Source organism: Primulina tabacum, chromosome 8 (assembly GCF_025594145.1).
Source record: "Primulina tabacum isolate GXHZ01 chromosome 8, ASM2559414v2, whole genome shotgun sequence".
NCBI lineage: Eukaryota > Viridiplantae > Streptophyta > Magnoliopsida > Lamiales > Gesneriaceae > Primulina > Primulina tabacum.
The window spans coordinates 7,641,285-7,657,578 of record NC_134557.1 but is presented as its reverse complement, the minus strand read 5'-3'; the positions used below and the strand labels follow the sequence as shown (position 1 = coordinate 7,657,578).

The window sequence follows — 16,294 nt, the reverse complement described above, 5'->3', positions numbered from 1 at the left end:
CTACATCTGCTACAAAACGTACCAAACATGTGTTTTCTCGGTGTAAATGGTTTGTGGAAGATTCCAAGTATCTCCCAGTTTAATGATTTTTTATTCTTATTTTTTTTGAGAAAAGAGGAATTTTAATTCATATTGTTCAATCTATTTAATTTATTATAAAGTATAAAATGGATAGGTCACGTGGAAATATAAAAAGTTAATATACATTAACTAAAGCGTGGGTTTTTATTATTATATTATTTATAAACCAAGGTTTCAATGATTTGCCTTCTGATTGGAACAAAGATTCTAAACTGCTGTGCGAAGTCAAATTTGTCTAAAAAAAACGTTGTGTACAGTATATATATGAAAATTGTATACAACGATTTATGTGAGACGGATCTCTTATTTGGATCATTCATGAAAATATATTGTTTTTTATGCTAAGAGTATTACTTTTTATTGTGTGATATCGGTAGGGTTGACCCGTCTCACAGATAAAGATTCGTGAGATCGTCTCACAAGATATCTACTCAAAATTGTATGCTATGATATTTTATCAGTATGGATTGCAAATACAACTACTTCAGGAGGAAAATCAAAATGAGATTGTAATTTGTAAATCTGATTTCTTATTTGAAAAATATCTGATAAATAAAAATAAAATCTAAAAGCGTTTGTTTGTCCATATAAAACATACCCGTACTTTTGTCTAGTGATGGAAATTAAAATTGAGTTCAACAAATGCATAGGTCGAAGTGAATTTGATATGAAATAATTACTACAAATTTGGTTAAATATTATACTATTGAATGTTTGCTATTTTATCAAAAGTTATAACTGATGGTGATGATATAACTCTAGTTTTTTCAGTTGTACATCAGCTCAAGTATCACGTTTCGATTTTCCTAACCAGCAGATATAATAATTGTACCAAAAATGATCTTCCCGATATTGCACTTCTTGCAATGAATGAGAATCGAACATGGACATTGACTCTGTTAATATGTTGTAAGATCAAGTGTTTGTCATTTTATCAAAAACTATAGCTAGTAGTGATGATACAACTCTGATCTTTTTTAAACCATAAAATATTTGAGCATCAATGTAACAACGTTTTCATAACCATATTTTAATTGAATCGATCTATCTTAAAAAAAAATAGTTCTAACGGATTGATTGTATCGAAAAATATTTATATCATATAAAATAATAATATTTTTAAAATTCTAAAAATATTAAATATATAATAATATTAATAATAATAAATTTTAAATTCTAAATAATACATGTATAATCAAATATAATTATATCATATTTTGTAGACAAAAAATAAATCAAAATAAGCTCTAACACAAATAAAATAAAAATTTAAATATAATAAATAATTTTTAAAAAAAAAACATATACAAAAATAACAAAATTCTTAAAAAATAAATAAAAACAAAAGTGAACCAAGTCGAGCGGTTTTTAACCGCTTCACGACCGATTTTTTATTGATTTAATAGTAAAAACGGTAATTTATCTTGGTTCGAACGGGACTCGTGGTCGATTCTCAGCCGAACCGGTCAGTTCAATCTGATTAGATCCGATCGAGCACAACACAATAACAGTTTTCATTTAGTGAAGAAGGAAATTTAATTATAAAAATTAGCTCAAATTTGAAATTTTGATGTAGAATGATATATTCATGTGCAATATGGATGTCAAAATCAAACACGATCCACCAACTCGACACGATTCAACCCGAAAAAAATCATGTTTGGGTTTACGATTTTTGGGTTCCGGTCATATCGAGTTGGACCCGCCCGAAAAAAAATGATCGGGTTGTGTTGGGTTTAGTTAACCCGAAAATTTAAATATCTTTTAAAATATATAATTAACAAATATTGCCTACATTTTTATATATTGTATGTCTGAAAAAATATTTATTGTATTTTTATATTATAAATTTTTATAATTTTAATATTTACTTTGGACATTTTTTATTTTTTAAACAATTGTCTATTTAATTTAGTAAATATATTTTATTTTTCTACAATTAGACTTTCAAATTTAAATCATATATATGATACAGATTTTGTTATTATGTGTTTAACTTAAAATAATTTTTTTAAAATTTTATTTAAGTTTCTTTAAAAAAAAATCAAAATCGGGTTGATCGAATTGATTCATATTTAGGTTTGAGTTGAAAGTTTTCGGTTGGCTCGAGTTCAAGTTGAGCAATTTTTAAATAATATTACTGCTCAATCCGATCCAACTCATCTGAATCGACATCTTTCATGTGTCACAACAATTCAGAGATACAGATAGTATCATTTATTATCAATATACGAAGAAGACAAAGAAATATGAAGTGATTGAGGACTTTATCTTAAAAAGTCGGTTCATCCAAGGGACATCTCCATCCTTCACTAAAGCTCAATCCAATATCACTCTTCCGATAATTGGTGAGACAGCTCATTCATTCATTTTTTTTAATAATAAAAAAAATTCATTGACCATGATATCTTCCACTTATTTTTTCCCGAATATTTTTTGAATTCGCATAATGTCATTACCTAAATGAATTAATTTATTACATGGTTTTTGAATAAAAAAAATCGTAGTTCTGTTTCTGCAAAATTTCATGCAAACCTATTAGGTTTGTGGAAAAAAACCAAGAAAGCGAAAATTGAAATTGTCACAACAAAATACAAGCTTTGAAAAATTACACAAATTTAAAATTCGATACTCACACACATTTTTTTAAATTCGAAACAAATATTTGATACTCACTCCATTAAATATTCATGAAAATGCAACGGAACCAAACATTTTATGATGAGTATGTTTTTTTTAGACGGTATCACGAAAATATTTTTTGTGAGATGAGTCAATCTCATACTTAAAGTGAAAAATAAGTTTTTTTAACAGAAAAATAATAATTTTTCATAAATTGGGTTAAATTGGAGATTTATCTTACAAAATTGACTAATAGAGACCATGTTACATTAGTTTATGTATAAAACTAAACACCAATATATACTTCTTGTTTGATTAAAACAAAACCGACACCCGTAGATATAACTTTCTGAAAGGAAAAATAAGTATTGGTTTCCAAGATATAATTTATTCCTTAAAATAATATTTTCCTTAAATATTTTTTCACTATTAATAAAATTGTGTGATATAATCAATTAAGGGTTTTACATTTCTAGATCTTTGATGTTTATGCAAAAATTTTCATAATACGATCTGATTGTTTAAAAGTTTTTTCTTATAAAACTCTTGTTTTTCATATTTTGTAGGACTTTTTTTTAGATAAACTCTAAGAGAAAGTGGGTCTATTAAACAAGATAATGTAGTGGCTGTGAAAATTTTTTTGCACGACTAAAAATATTACCAGAGAGAATGATTAAGTCTCAGAGCGTAGCAAATTTGAAGATCGTCGTTGCTGCTACAATGTGTTGCCGTGATTGTTGGAGACATCTGAAGACAACACTTGTGAAATTGTTTATTGAAGATCGTGTTTTTGTTGTTCCAGTTTTCGGCACACTTTTTGCGATCCTTGAATAATTTTTGATCTGATTATTTGTTTTATGATACAATTTGATTCTTTAACATTTTAAGGAAGATGGTTTTCATAAAATCACTAATGTTGGTTTTTATAAAATCAAGTTGTTTTTATGGTGATTATATTGTCATGATCGCGTAAGTATTTATACTTATGCATAATGATCTCTATATTATTTTGTTTAAGTTATTTTTTTGTGTGATATATTATTATGTTGCGTGTTATCACAAGATGTTACAACTTTTAAGACAACATTCATATTTAATATACACAATTTTTTACCATTTATGTTAAACATAAATCTGGACACTTTCAAAATAAAACAAATTGAACACAGGCATGATTTTGTTGTTTTGAATCCAATACAAACAAATAAAAACAACATTAATACTGCACTTTCTTTTAATTTTCAGAAACTCAATTCCACGTCTCACAATTATAATAATAATTATTTTTTAACATACTATGTATTCTAAAATTTTAAAAGAAGCGCATTATTAGCATTTCAATTACTACACAAAAGTTTAAGTTCCAAATAAGAAAAAATATAAAAAAAAACCACCATTAAATTTTACATATAATTTTGTTTTAAAATGTAAGAAAATAAGGTTAAAAAATCAACAAGAAAAAAACAAAATATAATAATATTTTGAAACGAATCCAAATAAATATTTAAAAAAATAAACCAAAATTTTCCAGTCCTTTTTTTGTGTAAAGGGACAACACAGTAAAATCACATATAGAACATGACGTGGCCCATATCCAGTACGGTCACGACTCACGGGCTAGTCGACTCATTTGGATGAATCTGACACAGAGAGATTTTTTGAGTGACAATAATGATCTCTTCCTCCAAACATCTATTTTATTTCCAATGTTTTATTTAATCAATATTTTGATCAATAATTGACTTTAAAATAATTACAATTAAATAAATAACACATACGATAATTGAGGTATAATAACTGTTTTTCATATAAAATGCTTGATAATAACTGCTTGAGCTATGATACAGTTAAGAAGATGAAGAGTTATCTCGTACTATCAACTATACATTTTGATAAGTTGCAAGTGTTTGATCCTACAATTAATATAAAATTCAAAACTACATGTTTTATTATCATAAATTGCAACGATTACAATTATTATGAATAAGATTGTTGAAATACAATAATTTTTTCTACTAAAATAATATTCGACATGATAATTAAAATGTTATACTAGTTAAAAAATTTAAAATTGCATCGTTACTGCTAGTAAATTGATAAACTTTCCATCTAATAATAATACTTGAAAGAACAAATGTTTGTAAAATTCTCTCATGCACATAGTTTCTATTTTCCGGATTTCAAGAGTCAAAATTCAAATAAATTAAATTTGGAATCTACATTTTGGCAAAAGCTTATGTGAGATGGTCTCACGGGTCGTATTTTGTGAAATATATTTCTTATTTGGATTATCCATGAAAAAATATTACTTTTCATGCTACGAGTATTACTTTTTATTGTAAATTTCGGTAGAATTGACCTGTCTGCACAGATAAAAATCCGTAAGATCATCTCATAAAAAACCTAATATTACATTTTAAAACCATTAGTGTATATACAAAAGCTCCAACCGTATAATATATTTAAAGATAAAATCTAAATTTGTTAATAGAGAAAGGTATATCTTTGTTTTACATTATTATGGCAATTATTGTACAACAAACCACAAACCTACAACTGGCTAATCCGGTTACCCACTAAGAATTTTCCATTATAAGTACTGCGGTGCATCTCCACTCTCATTACACCATTTTCAAACTGTGACACCCTACACCGCCCCCATTTCAAGATTTTCCGACCATGCCGCGTCCGAACGAGTACTTCAACGTCCCTCTTCGCCGTCTAGCCGTTGGGCAACGTGATGAGTTCCAGAAACCTGGCGCCGTGAAGGCTGCTCTAGCAGAGTTCTTCAGCACACTCATCTTCGTGTTTGCTGGCTCTGGTTCAGGCATTGCGTATAACAAGCTTACTGGTGGCGGCTCCGCCTCCCCTCCAGGACTCATATCTGCCGCGATAGCCCACGGTTTCGCCCTGTTCGTGGCGGTTTCGATTTCCGCTAACATCTCAGGAGGCCACGTCAACCCCGCCGTCACTTTTGGATTGTTTGTTGGTGGAAACATCTCCCTTGTCCGCGGTATTCTCTACATCATTGCTCAACTGCTGGGGTCCGTCGCCGCTTGCGCTCTCCTACTCTTCACAACTGGTGGCTTGGTATGCTAGCTTAGACTACAACGACTCTTCTTCCAAGTATTTCTCATGCATTAACAATAACTATAGAATTCTATATATTTGATATCCATGTTTTCAATTTTTGTGAACCCAGGAGCCCCCCGGATTCTCCTTGAGCGGCGTGTCCGTATGGAGCGGTTTAGTATTCGAGATAGTGATGACTTTCGCGCTAGTTTACACCGTTTACGCTACGGCCGTTAACCCAAAGAAAGGTGAAATAGGAATCATCGCACCCATTGCTATAGGTTTCATCGTGGGAGCCAACATCCTCGCCGGCGGGCCGTTCACTGGAGCTTCGATGAACCCTGCGGTTTCATTTGGTCCAGCTTTGGTCGGCTGGTTCTGGGTTGACCATTGGGTTTACTGGGTGGGTCCTCTGATCGGGGCTGGGCTGGCCGGCATAGTTTACGAGGTGTTCTTCATCAGCCACACTCACGAGCCACTGCCCGTTGATTACTGAGAGACGTGTGTTCTCGTGCATTCTATATCCATATTTTTACTTGGTTTTATCGTCTTCTCTTTGATTTCTGCGTCGGATTTTAAATGCACTGCTTATTTTCTCGATCGGAATATGGCTTATTTTATTTTCCATCTCGATTTATTTTCTGGTTTTACTATTAGTAATCGTATGTATCGAATATGTGATTTCTAATTTTAAACCATAGTTTAGGAAGAAGAGTTTACATTTTACTTCTTTAATCGCGAACCACATTCTACACTAGATCAATAATGTTACGTCAGAATCATCTCCGACTCATTGCATACCATATAACATTCTCATAATATTATTTTTAATTTCATCATCAACATATGATACAATAATTTAAACAAAGCAATTATTGATGATTTATAAATAAAGAAATTAGCAACATTAATTAATTTGAAACTTAGGAAATCACATATTTCGAGTACATATCTTTGGCATATTTCATCAACGTGAGGATATGCTCGCAATCCTTTTCTTTGTGGGTACGTGGCCTTGTGTCTTCTGCGTACCAAAATTCCTACGAATAGATTTTCGTGAGACGGTCTCAAGAATTTTTATCTGTACCAAAATTCGAATGAATAGATATTTTGCGAGACGGTCTCAAAAATTTTTATCTGTGAGAAGAGGCATTCTTACTGATATTCACAATAAAAAGTAATATTCTTAATATAAAAAGCAACACTTTTATCATGGATGACTCAAATAAAAAATTTTGTCTCACAAAATATAATGCGTAAGACCGTTTCACACAAATTTTTACTAATTCGAATTATGTTCTTTATTTCGAAATAACGTTAACAAATACTAAAAACTGATATGATTTGTTTGGTTGATGTGATTAAATAAGTATAAATGAATAATCACATACTTATCTAATGTTTGGTTAAAATTTTAAGATATATTAATAATTATTTTGACCCGGTTTAAGACCTAATTTTATAATTAATTATTTGATTATTAATCTAACAAATTAAGTGAATAAGTTATAACACACCACAAATTACATTTTTATCTTCTTTTATCTCTTATGAAAATAAATATTTATTAAATTCTAATTTATTGTGGTTAATGATTACCGTAATATTTCCAAATATATTTTTAATAAATATATTTAAATTAATTTTAATAAATATAAATTATAATTATAAATATTTAATTATCTATTTAATTATTTTAAGAATATTTATAATTATTTAAAAAATAATAATATTATAATATCACTGAACTTTATTTAACATTAAAATTAATATTCAAAATATTACCACTATTTTAATTATAAATATTTAATTATCTATCAAATTATTTTAAGAATATTTATAATTATTTAAAAAAAAACAATAATATTGTAATTATTACGAAAAGTTTATTTAATATTAACGTTCAAAATATTATTTCTATTTTAATTATTAAACTAAATGCATATTTACAAATTTATTTCTAATAAATATATTTAAATTAATTTTAATAAATATAAATTATAATTATAAATATTTAATTATCTATCCAATTATTTTAAAAATATATATTTAATTAGCATTTAGGACATTACAATAAAATTTACAAAATTAATCTATCATTTTAAAATTATACCAAACACCATGTTATTTATCTCACCATACTATTACTCATATATATCATTTTTTTAATCACTTTAATTATTAATCATTTATTTATTCCGATCAGACGTACCAAATGAAGTATTTGAAATATGTGGTCCAAATTTATAAGTTCTTGAATTATTTGGATGCATTAAATTCAAGTTATTATCATCGAATTGATGGAGGGATTTGTTACTAGTTCGAAATATTAATTAAAATTTTAAATATATTATTTGTTAACCATACAATATGAAATTTGATGGTGACAAGTAGAAAAAGAATCCCAAGAAATCTTGGGATGAATGCGACCACATAAAAGAAAATATTGTGGCTCTGCTGGAAAGTGGAGGAGGTCCCCATTGTCACAATAATCAATTACAGAGTACAAAAATATGAAGGCTCCAAATTTTGGCATGCCTAATGTTTCACATGGCATGTAGGTCTATATTAAAATATTCAATTAAATTAAAATAATAAAAAACCACTGAAATAGGTACGAATATGAAGGGTTTTTTTTAAAAATAATATACTTTTAGAACTTATATATTAAAATATTACAAATTTTAAAACTTTGTGAAAGTATGACAATCCGGAGTTTCAAACTCCGGATTCATAATTTTTTTTAAATATTCAATTAAATTAAAATAATAAAAAACCATTGAAATAGGTACGAATGTGAAGGGTTTTTTTTTTTTTTTAAATAATATACTTTTAAAACTTATATATTAAAATATTACAAATTTTAAAACTTTATGAAACTATGACAATCCGGAGTTTCAAACTCCGGATTCTTAATTTTTTTTGAAAAAAAAAATAATTGTGTCACGGATTCAAAAGAATCCCCGTACACAATTACCTGTCTATAATTTGCACCGAGTATTTGGCGAATTCATCAATCCTTCGGCTTTAGTTTTCGGCATCGTAGCTCTTTTTTTTTTCTTCGTTCCGTGGAATTTTTTTGTTAGTTATAAAGAATCTGTGATTCTCCTTCCCTTATATATTGCGTCGATCGTGTGAATATCGGAATTCCTAATTCGATTTGATAGTTTTCTGTCGAATATCAGAATTTTAGATAATTGCGCCGAGTCTCGGTAATTTAGAATTTGATTTAGGAGAATTATGTTGAGTATCAGAATTTGGGAGAATTGTGCACAATCTAAGTCGAATCTCTTTTTTCTTTCTATATTGAATTGTTTTTTGTATATTATTTCTGATAATGCTTGTAATTTATTGCAGATATTAAACTCCGGTAACTGATTTATTTAAAATATTTAATTTACTTTTTAAAATACACGTTTTTGCGTTTAAAAATATTTAATTTACTTTTTAAAATACACGTTTTTTTAAAATACACTTTTTAAATTTTTAATGTACGTTTCCAATATATTTTACTTTTTAAAATATTTAATTTACTTATTTATGTAAAATATTTTTGTGTTATCGCTGTTTTTCTGCGACGATGTGAGAGCTTTTTTAAAAAAAATATTATAAATTAATAAAATCATTATAAAAATATTGTAAATTGAAAACGTTTATAAAATTAGTATATTCCGTCATTCATTGCATCGGAAAGCACGTTTTAACGTCTTCTTGCACAATCTTTGTACATGATACGCTGTCGGTCAAATTTATGTTATAAAATGTATTGATTGATAATTTGTATAAATGAAAGTCAAACTTTTTAATAATAGCTCGTAATAAATAATATACATTGCATATGAATAATACAATTTTTGTGTTATCACTGTTTTTCTGCGACGATGTGAGGGCTTTTTTAAAAAAATATTATAAATTAATAAAATCATTATAAAAATATTGTAAATTGAAATCGTTTATAAAATTAGTATATTCCGTCATTCACTGCACCGGAAAGCACGTTTTAACGTCTTCTTGCACAATCTTTTGTACATGATACGCTGTCGGGTCAAATTTATGTTATAAAATGTATTGATTGATAATTTGTATAAATGAAAGTCAAACTTTTTAATAATAGCTCGTAATAAATAATATACATTGCATATGAATAATACAATTTGTAGCAATTATTTTTTATATATTTTTGTAGGAAAAAGTACTGAACATTTACTGTCTGCACGTGTATCAATAATTTATACAACGTTTCTCCGACACGAAGATCCCAACTTACTCCATACTCTCATTTATTACTACTTTCTTATTAATATTCGTATTAGTAATTCTACAACATAATTAATATTAAAAATATAAAATATAACAAAATTATACAAAATAGTATAATGCAACCGAAAAAATTATAATTACATTAACACAACATAAATAATACAATTAAAATATAAGAAATTATTGAAATTACCTTTTCAAATGTGGTTGTACGGAATTTGTAAATAAATCAGCTACGGAATTTAAGATCTGCAATAAATTACAAACATTATCAGAAATAATATACAAAAAACAATTCAATATAGAAAGAAAAAAAGAGATTCAACTTAGACTCTGCACAATTCTCCCAAATTCTGATACTCAACATAATTCTCCCAAATCAAATTCTAAATTAATGAGACTCGGCGCAATTATCTAAAATTCTGATATTCAACAGAAAACTATCAAATCAAATTAGGAATTCAGATAATCACAATATCGATGCAATTTATAAGGGGAGGAGAATCACAGATTCTTTATAACTAACAAAAAAATTCCACGGAACGAAGAAAAAAAAGAGTTGCGATGCCGAAAACTAGAGCCGAAGGATTGATGAATTCGCCAAATAGTTGGTGAGGTCACGGATTCAAAAAAATCGGTGAATCCGGAGTTTCAAACTAAACTCCGGATTGTCATACTTTCACAGAGTTTTAAAATTTGTAATATTTTAATATATAAGTTTTAAAAGTATATTATTTTAAAAAAAAAAAACCCGAATGTGAAAGGAAACTGTTTGCAGAATACGGACAATGTGAGATGCTATAAACATGAATTTGAATTTAAAAAATAATAAAAATGTAACTTTTATATTCTAACTTTAAATTATTTAAATAAAATGAATCTTAAATTCGAAATTAGTTCAAACTAATATGTATAAAAATAAAAGAAAATTGATTGAAACGATATTGGGAATTGTAGAAAACGAACTTCCAAAGTGATTTTATTTTCATAAATCACTAGGAATCAATGGTTATGAAAGTTAAGATAAACGAGCTGAAATCTGGAATGGAAAATACGTCAAATATTTGGAATTAGACTAAAAAGTTTAATTGATTCAAGATGAAAACTAGAGATTTTGCCGAAATTGGTTTTTGAGTTCAGTTGTGTTTTTTGCTTCTGTCGTTGTTTTCCTTCTTCAATATGGTCTGGGTGGTTTTTCTATTCTTCCATCATTCATTCCATGACCTTCTGTTTACCTGCACGCAGTTTGATTTATTCAAATTATTTTTGAATTCCTTAGGGCTCCTTTATCTTATATGTCCGCTCAAATTATTTGGCTCTATCCATTTTGAACTAAGTTTATATTTTTTGTTGCAAAAAGAGATTGTGGCCCATGTCTTTACTACTCACATTCATTTCGATTATTATAATTTAATGCTCAATGCATAGGCCATCAATCACAGCCCGAGGGGGACTTTTTTTTACCGAGTTTATTATTTTTCAATGGTGATATTTGTTCTCTCTTTCTTTCTTTTGAATCGGACTATCTAGCTAACTTCGAAGACAAACATTTATATGGTACAAAGACATTATTTTATTTGATCTAGCATTACAACTCATTCCAAAGTATGGCATAAATTTGCTTTTGGAATCGATTCGGGACCCCAAAAAAAAAAAAAAACGAGTTGGAATATTCTTGCATAATCGAGTCGAACCCAATCAATCCAAAAGCATTCAATCTAAGAAGTTGATAATGATTCAGCTACCGAGGTCGAAGTCCATAAGTTTGTGTGTAACCATATTCAGTGTGACTCTTCCACTGGGCAGGGGCAAAGACACATGCTTGTTTACCCGGGCTGACCCTATTTTTTTTTTAAAAAAATATATATATATGTAAATTTTGTATAATTTTGGAATAATAAGATATTAACCATGTAGATAAAATTAAAATATTAAAAAAATTATAGAGTTTAAAATTTCAGCATGGACAGAGCCATATTTCTGGGTTTATTTTAAAAATAATATATTTTTAAAACTTATTTATTAAAATATAACAGATTCTAAAACATTATGAAAATATGACAATCCGGAGTTTGAAGTTCCGGATTCACTGTCCCGGTCAGAATCCGGGACAGACTGACACGGATTCTAAGAATACGATTTTAAATTTTTTTTTAAAAAAAAGAGAAATCGGCGACGGTTTAACCAAAAACCGTCGCTATGGCACGGATTTTCTGCCATTCTAACCGGAACGCGTCACATATTCATTTGAATGTGTGACACAATTTCATGCCTATAAATTGCACCGAGTATTTGGCGAATTCATCCTATCCTTCAGCTCAACTTTTCGGTTTCGGCATTCTTCTTGAGCAGTTTTTTTTCTTCGGTCCGTGTCTTTTTTTTTTTGTTATAAAAATTCAGTGATTCTCTTTCCCTTATACATTGCGTCGATCGTGTGCTTAACGGAATTCTTAATTTGATTTGATAGTTTTCTGTCGCATAACAGAATTTGAGGGAATTGCGCCGAGTCTCAGTAATTCCAAAAAGCATATGTATGGATATTGTAAGCTCGAATCAAACCGTCTCGATAAGCCACGTACTGGTACATGCGCAGAGAAGAATAAGCTCCATAAATTCTAGGAACTATATCATAGGTACCAGAACTAACAAAGCAATTTTATACGTCTAAATATCATCTTAATTTAAAAATCTTACCAAAGCTGGAAGGCGAGGATGACAAGCAAGATTAACAATGGGCTTCTTCAAATCAGTCTTTATTTTTGTCGGGGCCTTCCCACCTTCCACAGTGTTAGTATATGGGCTGAATTAATATATGTTGGGCAGCCCATATACTAAAGTTGGTGTCCAGCCCAAGTTGGTGTATCGCTGTTTTAGTTTTACGTATTTAGCTTTGGGAACACGTTTTCTCCCTCGTATTATAAATCCATGTACAGAACATTACACTGATTTTTTGAATTGAATCAATCTTTTCCCAATAGCGGTTAGCAGTTTAACATGGTATCAGAGCCAGGTCGGGAATTCTGGTCGTGATCCTCACCGAAGATTCCCCGTCCGTAGTTCAAGTTCACAGCTGAATTTGTGCTCAATCGGTTGAGGTCGATGAGTATTTCCTCTTCTCTTTGTAAATTCGAGTGATTTTCTTTCCTCCGTTCAGCTGTGTTCATGGCGAACAACACGAATTTCAATGATCCATTGTTCTTGCACCCGTCGGATGCTCCAGGTATGACTATTGTTACTGAGCAATTAACAGGGGTAGAAAATTATAGCATATGGAGTCGCGCTATGCTGATAGCACTCCGAGCTAAAAATAAGATAGCATTTATCGATGGTACTTGTAAACGTCCAGCTATCGGGCATGTTACATTACATCAGTGGGAAAGATGTAATGCATTGGTGTTGTCATGGATCATGAATTCGGTTTCAAAAGATATATTTGGTGGAATTGTGTACTCCAGTGATGCTTCTGTGGTTTGGTCTGATTTAAAAGAACAATTCGACAAAATTAATGGCTCCAGGATCTTTTCTCTTCATCGAGAACTTGGACGATTGACTCAAGGAAATAACACCATCTCGGTGTATTTTTGTAAGTTGAAACAGCTGTGGGATGAGTATAGCTCTTTGGTGACCTTACCATCACGTGAATGCGCTGCAGCACGACAGTACGTTGAGCATGATCAACAACAACGTTTATTGCAATTTTTGATGGGGCTTAATGATAGTTATATACATGTTCGAAGCCAAATTTTGATGATGGTGCCTCTACCAACAGTTGGCCATGCTTTTTCCTTGCTGTCTCAAGAAGAATCTCATCGCTTGCTATCTTCAATTGAACACCCTGCTGCCGTTTTCTACTCAAGACAGGGGCGGGGTGATGAGTGAAGGAGAGATGTGCTCACATGTGAACACTGTGGATGGAATGGTCATGTTAAAGCCAATTGCTTCAAATTGGTAGGATATCCACCAGGACACAGGTTACATAAACCACAGCAAGGGAAAGAAAATTTTAAGCGTCTTAATAGAGATTTCGATAGGCCCAAAGTTGGTGCCATGGCTCACAATGCTACTGGAAATGATAATGAATCACCACCACAAGCCACTGCAGAGGCTAAATCTAATTTTACACCAGCTTTTACACCAGCTCAATATGCTGAAATACTGAAGTTACTGGGCAGTACCAGCATGAATTCTTCAAACTCTAATGCTGCAAATAATCTGTCATCATTGAGCACCAATATTGCTAACATGGCCGGGCATGTCAATGAGGAAACTCAAGCAGATTGGATCATCGATACAGGAGCTAATGAGCATATGACTGGTAATTATTCCCTCTTACATGGTGTTAAGTCTTTGTGTGCTTCTCCTAGTTCCGTGAGGTTACCAAATGGTGATCAACTCCTCGTTAGTGATAAAGGATCTGTGGCTATTTCAGAAAACTTTTTTATCCATGACGTGCTATTTGTTCCTAACTTTCGATACAACCTCCTCTCCGTTTCCAAGTTTACTAAATCCTATAACTATTGTGTCACATTTTATCCCCATTGTTGCACATTTCAGGACCGCACAAGTGGGAAGATAATTTGGACTGGTAAGGAGAGCCATGGACTTTATTACTTATCTACAGCATTGTCCCAGCCTTCCTTCATCCACCGTAATACACCACAGTGTAACACCTTCATTTCTTGTACTTCTGTAAGTCATGATTTGTGGCATCAAAGACTAGGACACATGTCTTTATCTAGAATGCATTTGTTACCTTTTTTGTCGAAGCGATTAGATTTGTCTCACTGTGGGATTTGTCCAAAGTCGAAACAAACACGGTTAAGTTTTCCTAAGACTAGTTTGTCTAAATCGTTTGGTTTGTTCGAATTAGTCCATATGGACATTTGGGGTCCTTTTAGAACACCAACCTATAATGGAGAAAAATATTTCCTCACAATTGTGGATGATTTTTCTCGAGGAACATGGATTTATCTTATGCAATCTAAGATGGACATTCTTCGGGTCTTAAGCCAGTTTATTGCTATGGTTACCACACAATTTTCTTCCAAAATCAAAACAATTCGTACGGATAATGCTTCTGATTTCTTTAAGCATGAATGTGGTTCATTGTTTATGTCACTTGGGATTGTGCACCAAAGCTCATGTCCATATACTCCTCAACAAAATAGGGTGGTTGAAAGAAAGCATCGTCATATACTCGATTTAGCCCGAGCTTTATTTTTCCAATCATCCATTCCTCTTCGTTTCTGGGGAGATTGTGTTCTCACTGCGGTGTATCTTATAAACCGCACTCCCAGCCCACTTATTGCCAACAAAACTCCTTTTGAAGTCATTTTTAGCAAGCCTCCTTCCTATGATTTCTTAAGAGTATTTGGTTGCCTATGTTATGCGACGTCTCTACCTGTCAATCACAAATTCTCACCTCGAGCAAAGGCTTGCGTATTCTTAGGATATTCTGTTCTTCAAAAGGGATACAAGGTTATGGACCTTGACACCAAAAGATTCTTTATTTCCAGAGATGTTGTGTTTCATGAATCTTGTTTTCCATTTGCCACAACTTTTCAGCCCGGCTCCATTTTCCCTGAGTCCAGTCCGATTATTGAATGCTCTCCACTGGAAGACCTTAACTTGTCTAATATTACCGTCCCAGCTGATACATCTTTTCCTCCCTTACGAAGATCATCACGGTTTACTAAACCACCAAGCTGGACAAAGGATTTTTCTTGTCCTACTTTGTCTCAAGTCCCCACCACTTCCTGTACATACCCCATTTCCAACCATATCAATTACTCTCGATTTTCTTCATCCTATCAAAGTTTTCTCACAGAAATTTCTTCTATCACTGAGCCACGTTCTTATCACGAGGCAATCTCAGATCCTAGGTGGAAGCATGCAATGGATTTAGAATTCACAGCTCTTGACTATAACCATACATTGGATGTCGTTGATTTACCTCCTTATGCCAAGGCTATTGGGTGTCGATGGGTATACAAACTGAAATTTTTACCTAATGGGAAAGTTGATAAGTTTAAAGCGCGTCTTGTTGCTAAGGGCTATACACAACAAGCGGGACTTGACTTTCATGACACATTCTCTCCTACGGCTAAGATCACTACCATCCGTTGTTTGTTGAGTACAGCTGCCATCCGTGGTTGGAATTTGTTTCAAATGGATGTTGCCAATGCTTTTCTTCAAGGTGATTTGGATGAAGAGATTTTTATGCACCTTCCCCCTGGCTATCATGTTCAAGGGAAGAACC

General features: G+C 31.1%; 1 protein-coding gene across 1 annotated transcript; it reads left to right on the top strand.

Moving 5' to 3' along the window:
- Window positions 1-5,317: 5,317 nt before the first annotated feature.
- On the top strand, window positions 5,318-6,375 carry LOC142553525 (putative aquaporin TIP1-1). Its single transcript, XM_075663852.1, has 2 exons — window positions 5,318-5,793; window positions 5,906-6,375. Exons 1-2 carry the CDS (start codon window positions 5,383-5,385, stop codon window positions 6,269-6,271), a joined length of 777 nt encoding a protein of 258 aa, XP_075519967.1. The 5' UTR covers window positions 5,318-5,382; the 3' UTR covers window positions 6,272-6,375.
- Window positions 6,376-16,294: the final 9,919 nt, after the last annotated feature.

Coding starts and splice junctions, on each gene's coding strand:
- LOC142553525 (XM_075663852.1), top strand. CDS start 5,383: ATGCCGCGTCCGAACGAGTACTTCAACGTCCCTCTTCGCCGTCTAGCC. Junction 5,794..5,905: donor TCTTCACAACTGGTGGCTTG/GTATGCTAGCTT, acceptor TTGTGAACCCAG/GAGCCCCCCGGATTCTCCTT.